General features: G+C 40.6%; 1 protein-coding gene across 3 annotated transcripts in view; it reads right to left on the bottom strand.

The window, feature by feature from the left end:
• SLC36A4 (solute carrier family 36 member 4) overlaps positions 1-12,854 on the bottom strand; it is a 246,519-nt gene that overhangs the window by 129,670 nt on the left and 103,995 nt on the right. For all 3 annotated transcript variants that reach the window (XM_075919368.1, XM_075919369.1, XM_075919370.1), the window contains exon 9: positions 9,321-9,490. In XM_075919368.1, the coding sequence (XP_075775483.1) occupies positions 9,321-9,490 (170 nt within the window). The remainder of the gene's footprint in view (positions 1-9,320; positions 9,491-12,854) is intronic.

Below are 12,854 nucleotides of genomic sequence, written 5' to 3'. Positions count from 1 at the left end.
AATTTTTCCCCTCTATTTCTTCTTTTTTTAACTGGGAGAAATCCCAGCCTTTTAGTTTCTAATTTTAGGACATGAGCCTATGGTTATGTGCAGGTATGTGTGTTTGAGCACTTATAAGGTGCACACCCATACGTCAGAAAGTCCCCCAACTTTATATAACTCTAAAATAAAATCTCACAGATTAAACTATTTTGTTTCAGACCAATTCCACAAGCCAAATACACAGAATAGGATTGGAATTTAACTTCATTCAGAATTTTAATTCTCATGCAAATGGTATGAATCATGATATCGGATTCACACATTATCGGATTCACACATTGCACATTATCAACTAACCAAACAATGAAGGTGCCAAATGGTTCTTGCTGTCTGTGCAGATTCTGGTGTTGGTCATCTTCCTTTCCAAGTGAAAACTAATGGCTCTTATCAGCCTCTTGTAATTGTTTAGTCTTTAAGTTGCTACTAGACTGGTATTTGTTGTTTTTTAGGTGTTTTCTGTTATAGATTACCTCGGCTATCTCTCTGAAGATTATCTACTCTCTGTCTCTTTTTTCTTCTTCCTCCCCTCATACTTAATTTGTGCCAGGACTGAGCACCAACACCTCTAGTCTTGGCAGTTTATAGCCCCAGGATTCTGGGCTTGTTATCTTAGTTATAAATGTAAAAAAGAGCTTGAGCCCTAGACCTAATTGCTTGAGCCCTGACACCTCTTTCATTACCAATTAAGCACTAGTTACTATCAATACAGGATTGCTGCTAATATATTTACCTAGAATCTTGACCACCTCTCCCCAGTTAGTATTTGGGCTTCACAACATTGCTCTCCCTCACCACTCTACCTAAAAAACATTTTATAATAACCCTAAAACTGAAAAAGTAAAGTTGTAATAATCAAACTTCAAAGCTTTAGATACAAGGTGACTTCAAAGCAAAATTTGTCATTGTAATGAGTAAGCAATTTTCTAGCTCTGTATGGGATTTAAATTTCTCACAAGGGAACACGTTTTTGTAATATTAAACAAGTTTTACTGTTCATCTGCTATTGCTTTCCAACAAGTTAAAGACATTTTCCCAGGCTATATTTTAAAAACATTATTTTAAAAAAGCATTTGACTGTTAAAAGAACTCAAAATATTCTTTTTCTCTCTACATTCTACAACCGAAATTTTGTTGTGCCCCCAATAAAAAAAAATATAAAACTGGGTACTGCGCCTCACAAGAAGTAAAAATTAATTAACGAGACATCCTATATATCTGAATATGGCCACAAAACTCATTAAATACCGCAAAATAGACCCTTTGATTCTACATTGCATATCAGCAACACTGACACAAAGAACTGCTGCTAAACTCAGCAGAAAAGCTGCAAATGCCTCCATCTTCATAAAGTCAAATTTCAGCAAGTTCTAATAAATGTATTAGATAGGCCCAAAGTTTCAGATATCAAAATCTGACGTAAGTTGTAATGTTACATTATAGTGGAGAAAGTCCCTCAAATTCTAAGGCCTTGATCTAGAAAACACTTAAATAAATGGGACTGTTCACATGATTAAAATTAGTACTTGCTTAATAACTTTGTTGGATTGGGAACCAATAGTCCAACTCGCCAGCCAGGACATGAAAGCAGCAGAATGCATAGGCCTTACTTCTATAAACCAAAGAAGCCCAACCTACATTAAACAGATAAACCAAGTCCTGCAGCCTAGCCCTTTTCCATGTCTTTTCCTCTGATCCAGTTTCTTCTACAAGAGCTGTTTGATCCTTGCAGGTCTCTCTTCCAATTAAGCTTTTGAGGTTTGCCTCTGAAACCCTCAATTAGAGTAAGACTTTATAAAAACAGAAACTAATTCAAAACCCTTCCATTACTAAATAAAAGGAAATAAAAAAAGTAAAATAATGATCACCTGAGATTGGATGCTGGTGTTTCAAACACTACCTTTGATTAAATCTAAACTGGACAAAAGCAAGAAGGTCTTCAGGTATCTTTTTGCGCCCATGCCACACATGTGGCAGCCATCTCACTAGAAGACATACCACTTCATCATTTGGCCCTTCTTTCGTCTAATTCTAAAAGGCATGCTGGCAACACCCCATTGGGAAAGGGAACCTGACAGCATCACAACCTCCATAATTTTTCTGAGCAACTCTGGAGATGACCACCCGAAGGGCCAATTTCCACTTCACATAGGATAAGTTTCATCCACTCACCATCTCTTTCTCTTCCCCATTATATCTAAGAAGCGTCTAGAATGGCCATCTAGGACAAATACACCCTTTATTGTGACCATACCTCAAAAGCTGAGTTAAAGAGTGGCCAATATATTTCCATACTGTAACAGGTTCAGTCCTGTCAGCGAGCGCCCCTTAGCGGCTACAAGGAGGCTCACAACAATGACCTTGCCCACTCGAGATGAGATACAGTCCAATTGGCGGTCAAGGTCTAGGATCCCCCCCCAGCCCGGGGAAGGTTCTTCCATGCTGCCACAGGCTAGCATCCTGTTGCAGGATCTAGCACTTAGTTCCTTGAAAAGGTCCAGCTCCCACTTGGAGCTAGCTCAGGTGCTGATGCTCCCAGCCAGCCCAGAGTTCTGGCCAGGTTGAACTCCATGAAGGAACTAACTGACCTTCACTCAGCAGCTCCTTATATACCAGGCTGCTGAACCCTGATTGGCTGTAGGGCCGACTGCCCTGCTTAGAGGCCCTCTCCACTGTCCCCTCTGCTGTCCAGGGTGCTGAACGGCCTCCAGTGGAAGATGGGCTCTATCCACCCCATCACACATAACTATGCTGTTCCTTTTCTGAACTGCAAGCAACAAAAACAGTAGTTTATACTCCCTTACATTTTGCTATGCTCTCCCGCCACATATACACACACACCCCTGTTGGTGTATTTGTCTCAACAAACAAAGCAGATGACTTAAAAAGAAGAAATCGAGAGCTACCATCTAAAGCTAACTGCTCCTTTCCTCAGTAACAACATGCAAAACTATCTGAGCTACTGTCAACCACAAGTATTTTCCCTTTCCTAAACTCTATACAGGAATAATATATATGGTTAAAATGAAAGGTTTGTACATGTTTTGTTTGTTGGGTTTTTTTAGTTTTTGAAGTGCATATGGAGATAAAGTAATTTTAAAAGAATATTATTTCACTGGTGAGAACAAGCAACAAATCTCCAATCCAAATCAGTGTTAATGTTGTAGTAGTGCAAAAGTAAAAAATGGGATAACTTAGAAATATAACATTCTGAAAGCTATTTGATTCCCACAATAGCACTTCATTATCACATAATGTCTCCACGTTGGCTCTGTATCAACACTTAAACTAGCAGTTGGCCTAATTTTCAAAGATGCTACAGATCTGTAGCTCCCATTGACTTCAAAATTTTCCAAACATGCTACTGCCAAAAAATAACGCATTGAAAAGCAAAAACATGATAATGAAGATAATTGCTTGTTGGTGCTGTGTGTTTTTCAAAATGTAATGTAGCTGGAGTCAACATGCCTTGAGCCAAGTTTTGGTGCCATCCTCACAGTGGGAGGCCCACAGAAGAAATGTTCCCATTGACTTTCTTTAGTCCTCAAGTGATGTAGAAGTTCTGGTGTTAACAGGGGCACACTCAGCATTCGATTCAGCATGTCTTTACTAGACTCTCTAAATCAATCTCATGGCCTAAGATGCAGACCACGTTCCAAAGGGCTTATATCAAAATAGAGAGAACAGACAAAAGATGAGAGGGGAAACAGACCCAGAGAAGTGACACAACTCACACACACAAAGTCACACTGCAGATCATATAACCTGTTTTTCTCTGTCTTTTAAGAATGCAAATAGGCTCAGAACTATCACGAACATTGCATCTAGCCATTGTGGGGGGGAGGGATAGCTCAGTGCTTTGCACATTGGCCTGCTAAACCCAGCGCTGCGAGTTCAATCTTTGAGGGGGCCATTTAGGGATCTAGGGCAAATCTGTCAGGGATGGTACTTGTTCCTGCTGTGAAAGCAGGGGACTGGACTTAATAACCTTTTAAGGTCCCTTCCAGCTCTATGAGATAGGTATATCTCCATATATTATATTATTATTATTAAGATGCCCCAAGAATATTCAGGTAAGAAATCAACCTAGAAGAAATTTCTCTTTTTTTTTTTTTTGGCATTAAGGGAAGTAGATGTTAATATAGCTTTGACTCTCAGCACCTGTTTTCATACCCTACACATTACTGTAATAAACTTTGTACAAAATATGCCATGTTAGGGATCATTTAAAATAATGGATGCTCGTTAATATTCTTGAATGATGTGTTTACACAAAGGGTATTAAGAGTTATGACTATATGCTGGAATTATAACTAAAATGTGAGTGAACTAGGTACATCAGTTGTTAAACGGGTCAATCCGAAACAAAGGAATTTGGGCTTACATCAATTTACACATCCTCTCTTACCACAATAGCCATGGGGCAGCCAGTGGTGAAAACCTCTCATCTTTGGCCCAACCCCAGAGCCTGCACACCCCCAGCAGGAGCCCTCACACCCACCACGTCAGCCCTCTGCCCCAAGTCTGAATCCCCTATCCCACACCCTTCATCTTCAGCCCCACCCTACAGCCCATACCCCAACTGAAGCCTTCACCCCCTTGCATCCTAATCCTTGGCCCCTTCCCAGAGCCCCCTTCCACACTCTGAATCCCTTGGCCCCGCCCGCATCAAAGTAGTTTTGTTATGTGTACCAATATGGAGGTGCTGCATCAAATATCACCTCCATATAGCTGCACATAACAAAATTCATTTCACGTGTCTGGGAAAAATGAGAAGGAACACTACAAGACACCCTGTAACAAATGGATCAAGCAACAAAAGGCATATGTTTCTTTTAGGGCTGTCAATTGACATAGGTTAATGCGTGCGATTAACGCAGTCCACGATTAATGAGTTAAATTTTTTAATGCATTAATCGTAGGTGCTAATGCTGTGCTGCCCCCTTTGAAGTGCCGCTGCAGCACTTCAAAGGGACAGCGCAATGCGGAGCCCGGGATCAGCTGGGGACTCCCCAGCTGACCCCGGGCTCCACTGCCCCTTTGAAACACACAGAGGCAGCGTTTCAAAGTAGGAGCCACCTCACAGCTGAGCCAGGGATCTCCTGTGCAGTGACTGCCCCTTAGAAACGCTGCCTGTGCGTATTTCTAAGGAGCTGTGGAGCCAGGGGTCATCTGGGAAGTCCCCAGCTGACCCCGGGCTTCAGGGCTGCCCCTTTGAAATGTGCATGGAGGCAGCGATTTAAAGGGGCAGCCCTGGAGCCCAAGATCAGCTCGGGACTCCTCAGCTGATCCTGGGCTTCATGTTGCACTGTCCTTTTGATGCGCCACCACAGTGCTTCAAAGGGGCAGCACTTGTTGGATCCCGGGGTCAGCTGGAGTCCCGAGCTCCGCCTGGTGCTGTCCCTTCAAAATGCTGCTCCCGCACTTCAAAGGAACAGCACTGAATGGAGACCGGGGTCAGCTGGGTACTCTAGCTGATCCTGGGCTCCATGCAGCAAGGCAGCATTTCAAAGGGAAGGCACGTACGATTAAATTTTTAATTGCGTGATTAATCATGATTACATTTTTTTAATTACTTGACAGCCCTAGTTTCTTTTCAATATCCTACTCATACCATGATTGTCATTTGTATATAAAACTACACTACTCTACCATTACCCTTTAATCCAAAAACATTAGAAAACTGCTCTGATATCATGTCAGGGAATGTCTACACTACCACCCTAGTTCGAACTAGGGTGGTTAATGTAGGCAACCGAAGTTGCAAATGAAGCCCGGGATTTGAATTTCCCGGGCTTCATTTGCATCTTGCCGGGCGCCGCCATTTTTAAATCCCCGCTAGTTCGGACTCCGTGCCCGCGGCTACACGCGGCACGGAGTAGGTAGTTCGGATTAGGCTTCCTATTCCGAACTACCGGTACTCCTCGTGGAACGAGGTGTACCGATAGTTCGGAATAGGAAGCCTAATCCGAACTACCTACTCCGTGCCGCGTGTAGCCGGGGGCACGGAGTCTGAACTAGCGGGGATTTAAAAATGGCGGCGCCCGGCAAGATGCAAATGAAGCCCGGGAAATTCAAATCCCGGGCTTCATTTGCAACTTCGGTTGCCTACATTAACCACCCTAGTTCGAACTAGGGTGGTAGTGTAGACATACCCTCACGTTATTGAAACGGGCCTTCAAAAGCTCAAGGCATCTGACTCTCCTTGGCAACACTAAAGATAAATGTATTATGATGCATAAAAACTGAAATGCTGTATCAAAACGCCTTGCATTTTTATTAATAATGAGTTAGTGGCCACGACTTTTTTTCCCTGTCAGTACCTACTTTTCAAAGTCTTTGAACTGCAGATGACAAGTTCTTTACTAACTGGAAAGAAAAAATACAGTGTTTACAGAAGTTTCTGTATTTGTTAGGAGAGTGGATCCTACTATACTATCTTGGCCTTTCAAACAGAAATTCCCACAAGATTTTTCAAATCGACAGATCCCATTCTTTAGGTGTCAGTCATCGGTAGAAGGAAAGAAAATTTCAGGAATACAAAAAAACGAATATGTTTTCACATAAATATCCTTTAGTCAATATCTCTGCAACAAGTGGTGCCGAACTGTATTAAAAGATTATGCTTTCAGCTGAAACAGAGCACTGGTTGTTAAATGGATTAAGAGCTGGCTAACAGTCAGATCTCAAAAAGTAGTTGTCAGTGAAGAACTATAATTGAATGTGTTCCTAGTGGGGTTGTACATTGGTAGGAACTGTCACATCCTACTCCTTTAAATGGTTGGGCACTCTGTACTCAGCACTGAGCCTCACTTCTGGTTGCTCCTGTTTGTTGCAAGTAAAGACGCCACAGCAAATAACTGTATTTCAATTAGCTCTTCTGCGACAAACTCCTTCTAGGTCCAAATGTAACATCGGCAACAAGAATCTTTGATCCTGTGAGTGTTCAGTGCTCCCATTAGTTGACCAAAAACAAACAAACAATAATAATTTTTAAAAAGAAGAAAAGTGTACCTAAAAAACACAAGTTGGAAGACAGCTACTTATGTTACAGGGGCAGCATTAGCCAGCCAGAAAGAGAGGGGAAGTAGGCAAATAAAAATAATATTAAGTGGTGGTTGTAACTGTTCCTGGAGGTGCTGAAGACAGAGCAGGGCAGGGAGAGGGAAAGCAGCCATCTTGCCCTTATGTACTCCAGGAACAGAGTCTGCCTGTATCCTGCACTGATAGTCTACAGCCAAGAAAAGGACTCCAAGTATGGCCAAAGGAAGGATTCTGAAACTTGCAGAGTAAGCACATAATCAGCAAAAGGAGACAAAGCCATGTTTCAAGAACAAGCAGAAAAGAAAAATGTTTCTCTATGCAAGAGATTTTTTTCCAGAACGGAGTATGGCTGAACAAGTGATAAATGAAATGTCAACTTTTGTGGGCAATGTTAGTGAATTAAATGAAAATCATTAATCATGAGAGGTGTATCTCAGAATATTTTGAGCAATTTGTATCCTGTAATTCCATTCCAGGTAGACAATGAGTTTCAACCTTACTTGGAGCACCACGGCTGGAACTGTGCAACCAGGACAGAGCTCCACAGCCACCTAGCTCCGCAGCCAGAGCTGGAGCTATGTAGCTAGGGCCAGAGCTCAATGGCTCCATGTCAGGGGACAGAGCTCCCTGGCTGCTGCTGGGGATGGAACTCCACAGCTGTTGATAGGGACAGAACTCCCCACTGTGCTGTCCATTCCCAACCTCATCCCCACACACTGGGTTGCCAGTGCCCCCTAATGTGCTCCTGCCCTGCTGCCAGACCTCCCTTTTCCTGAGCTCTGTGGTTCAGGAACATCCATGCCAGACCACAGATGTTGCCGGACCAGGGAGTTTCAGTTAAGGGAGGTACAACCTGTACTTCATTGAGTGTACTATGGTAATCTATATAATCTATAAAAACAATTTAAGTAATTACTTTGCATACCAATTGTACCTTTGCAACAGAATGGTGCAAAACTCAGTACATCTGATAGTCTGAAAATATGCTAGAGATACCACAAATTTAGATGGAGATTCTACAGTCTTACTCTATGTCTACACTACAAGTTTTCTCGGCAAAAGATATGCTAATGAGGGACTCATTTGCATGAGTTGCAATCTCATTTGCATATTTTCTGCGGCTCTGTTTTTGTGCTGGGGTTTTTGCGCAAAAACAGCAGTGTGGACATTTTCTTTTTTGTGCAAAAACCCCAGCACAAAAACGGATTGGCAGAAAATATGCAAATGAGATCGCAACTCATGCAAATGAGTCCATCATTAGCACATTTTTGCCGAGAAAACTTGTATTATAGACGTAGCCTTAGAGTTTACAGAATTTCTATAGACACAGAATACTGGCACATCTGTTTAAGTGCAGAGTCTGTTTAAGTGCAAGATAACACATCTGAGGAAAATTATTCTAGGTTACAGATATTCCATGAGACAGATAAAACTGGAAAAAAGTAAAGTTGTGAACTACTTAAATGTGTAAACAGGAATACAGATGCTACCAGAATGGAGCCATATAATGTACTTACAATGCTTACCAAACTATTCTTATGATCTAAGATAATTCACATGTAATTTGACAAAGCCATGTAATTTTTTTCATCCTTACATGGAAAACTATGTGTCTTTAAAAAGTTAGGGTCCATATGTGAAAACAAAGGAAGTGGTAATGGAATTTTTAAATACCTACATTGGCAGTTCATGTAATCAGTGCTTAAGCAATCTGTTCAAATATATCCTTGTCGACAATAAACAGTAATGGTCTTTTAAAATCTGGTACATAATACATCTCTGCATTCCATAAGGAGTGTACTAAAGGTACCTCTACAAAAAACTTAATTTGCATGAGCTAAACATGTACGTGTACATGTAATTTAATTTTCAAAGACTGATAACTCTGAATACACAGATATGTCTTGACTCACATCAACAGGGCTTCTAGAGTAGCTAGACCAGGCTCGCAATTTTGCAGATCTGGTTTTGGAAATTTTGCCCTGTAAAATATCTCAGTTTAGCATAAAACAACATCTTAAAAATTATGATTTGCAATCACAACCCAGACTTGTAAATCCTCCTCCTCCTTTTCCACTACTGTATTCATCTTTCAATGTCATCCATTTTATATCCCGATATAAAACACCACAAAGTTCTTGTATATGGGATGTAAGCCCCTCTCACGTGCCATAGACAACATTTAATCTTTGAAAGTACTTTAGAATGATAATTTTAAATCATATATATCCACCTACCATACTTCTTGTGGCAGGTTTAAAGTTATGCTGCCTTTGATTTCATCCCCAAAGCGCAGGTATCCTAGAGTGGCTAAAGTGATATACAAAATCATTACAATTCCCATTCCAATGTTCAGTGCCTGTGTGAAACGTTGTGTTTCTCTCATTCTATTTTCCAGTGGGAGCACCTGAAGAGAGAAAAACAGGACATAATAAGAAAGCCGAGTCAATGATTTTCAAATGCTACCGCACTTTCTCTAAAACTTTTTTGCCCTTGAAACTATTTCTTAAGCTGTCAGGTGTTTATAAGTAGTACTACCAAAGGATCCCAAAGCATTTCACATATTTGTTATTTTATATACACAATGGAAAAGTAGCCATCTCTAGAACAAAGTAATAGCTGTTTAAAGGCACAAAGCAACATCCCTCTATAGCCATGGTATGCAACATTCTAGCTATATGTGGCTATTTGACATAAAAACATAAGAACGGCCATACTGGGTCAGACCAAAGGTCCGTCTAGCCCAGTATCCTGTCTGCTGACAGTGGCCAATACCAGATGTCCCAGAGGGAGGGATCACAACAGGTAATTTTCACATGATTCCCTCCCCTGTCACCCACCTCCACAAAACAGAGGCCAGGTACACCATTCTTACCCATCCTGGCTAATAGCCATTTATTAAGCCATTAAACCTGCTGCCTATTAATTTCATTTGGTGACCCCCTATTCTTTTATTTGGGAATAAATAAATAACTTTTCCTTATTCACTTTTTCCATAGAAGTCATGATTTTATAGATCTCTATCATATCCCCTCTTAGTCTCCTCTTTTCTAAGCTGAAAAGTCCAAGTCTTTTGAATCTCTCTTCATATGGGACCCGTTCCAAACCCCTAATCATTTTTGTTGTCCTTTTCTGAACCTTTTTCAATGCCAATATCTTTTTTGAGATGAGGTGACCACATCTGTACACAGTATTCAAGATGGGGGCATGCCATCATTTTATATAGAGGCAATAAGATATTTTCTGTCTTATTCTCTATCCCTTTTTTAATTACTCCTAACATTCTATTTGCTTTTTTCACTGCGACTGCACACTGAGTGGATGTTTTCAGAGAACTATCCACAATGACCCCAAGATCTCTTTCTCTTCTCTTGAGTAGTTGTGGCCAAATTAGTCCCCATCATATTGTATATATAGTTGGGATTATTTTTTCCAATGTGAATTACTTCACATTTATCAACATTACATTTCATTTGCCATTTTATTGCCCAATCACTTAGCTTGGTGAGATCTTTTTGAAGCTCTTCAAAGTCTGCTTTGGTCTTAACTATCTTGAGCAGTTTGGTATCATCTGCATATTTGCAACCTCACTGTTTACCCCTTTTTCTAGATCATTTATAAATAAATTGAATAGGATTGGTCCTAGGACAGACCCTTGGGGGATCCCGCTAGTTACCTCTCTACACTCGAAAAACTTACCATTTATTCCTACCCTTTGTTTCCTGTCTTTTAACCAGTTATCAATCAATGAAAAGATCTTCCCTCTTATCCCATGACAATTTACTTTACGTAAGAGCTTTTGGTGAGGTACCTTGTCAAAGGCTTTCTGGAAATCTAAGTATACTATATCCACTGGATCACTCTTGTCCACATGTTTGTTGACCTCCTTGAAGAAGTCTAGCAAATTAATGAGGCATGATTTCCTTTATAGAAATCATTTTGACTTTCTCCCAACAAATTATATTCATCCATGTGTTTGACAATTTTATTCTTTACTGTAGTTTCAACTAATTTGCCCATTACTGACTTTAGACTTACCAGTTTGTAATTGCTAGGATCACCTCTAGAGCCATTTTTAAATATTGGCTCTAGACCTGTTGAGTATGGCTAGTTAGCTTGAACAATGTGGCTGTTTGACTGGTTGAGTGTGGCTATAACTCAGGGCAGGTATGTTGAGATGAAAATGCAAGAGTGAACTTCAGAATGGAAGTTATTCATGCTAAAATGTGATCAGGACACTACAGGTAATACACTTAATCTTAATATGATCTATTTGTTCATTACTATATAATTCATCATTGCTGAAACCAAACCAATCACCTTTCTAAGGAAATAGGTAATAAATTCTCATAATAAAAACAAATGGTGCTTTCATTTTAAAAGGATAGTCCAACTGGTCTGCATAGACACAGTATTTGAAATCACATTTAAGACATATACCAAGATAGTGCAGACATCCTTACCGAAGCATATTTTTCTACCTCTTGCAGAACAGCTGTAGAAGTTTATCAGAGTTACGTGGCAGTATTTAAACATCTCTGGACAATGGAATTTCTGTAGATTCCCCAAGTTCCTAATGTTTTTCATCACTTAGACAAGAACACTAGGGGATAAGTTTGAATTAAGATATGCAGCTCCTGCTATATTAATTGCGTAGTTTGAGTCAAAGTATCTTAAATCGAATTTTGGTGCTGTCCACACTGTGGGAAGTCGAAGGGAGCACACTTGCCCTTCAACTTCCCTTACTTCTCATAGGAGCAGGACTACTGGCATTGATGGGAGCACCCTTTCAGATCGAATTAGTGTACTTTCACTAATCCTGCTAATTTGAATCCCGGAAGATCGAATGCAGAAGCTTCAATCTTCTCTGTAGCATAGACATGGCCTTACTGAATTGCATCACTTCTAATGTCTTTGAGCTGATCCTGGCAAAAGTTAGAGAAGAAAACACTTCACTCTTCTTCCAAACAAAGATTGGACAAAAGTTACAGAAGGATGAGAAAAATCTCTTGACACTAAGGGTCAGATACTTACTTGGTGAACGTCCAGCAAAACTAAATGCTTTTGTTATTTAATCTAGCTGAGAATTGAGCCTACACAATGTGTTTGATTAGAACCAGGAAGTGGAAGGTTAGTTTAATTTAGAGCTATGTTGCCAATCTGGCTCACATTATGAACGATCAGTGGAATAGGGACTTATGGGGGGGGGGGCGCGTGTTCTATCCACCTTTAATGCCCCAGAAATGTCTAAGACTCTGTCCAGTAACAGACAATTTCAAGTGATTTATATACATTCCCTTCACCAAACACAAATACAAATTCATGTAGCAAATTATTTCCTGTGCTTCTCTACCTTTATCCTTTCCCATAGGCTTCCCTTCCTTGACATTACTGAACACATTAGCCTCAGCTAGTCCAGGACTACTTTCTCCAAATTCCTTCCCGTGTATTTTTTATACCACTCAGCTGATGGCCTAATTGGTTCACTAGCCATCCAAGACTGATCAGCTAATTAGCTGTATATCCCCAATCTGCCTTCTCCTAGTGAACTGAGTAGTGCCTAAGTGTTTAGAGTGCTGCGTCACTTGTTAGCTTCCAGCCCACTTTCACAGGACTAGATCGAGAGCAAATGTATTCACAGCACAAAGCCACTTAAATCAATGTAATTCAGCTACTACTTAAAAGAGTGAGAGAGAGAGAAAGTTGTAGGTAATGGTTAAAGGGCAACTACAAGGCCTGTGGAGGTAGGCCAGTCCTTGCCCACAGACAAC

The sequence above is a fragment of the Pelodiscus sinensis genome, chromosome 1, assembly GCF_049634645.1.
Source record: "Pelodiscus sinensis isolate JC-2024 chromosome 1, ASM4963464v1, whole genome shotgun sequence".
Taxonomy (NCBI): Eukaryota; Metazoa; Chordata; order Testudines; family Trionychidae; genus Pelodiscus; species Pelodiscus sinensis.
This window is presented reverse-complemented; position numbering and strand designations above follow the sequence as displayed.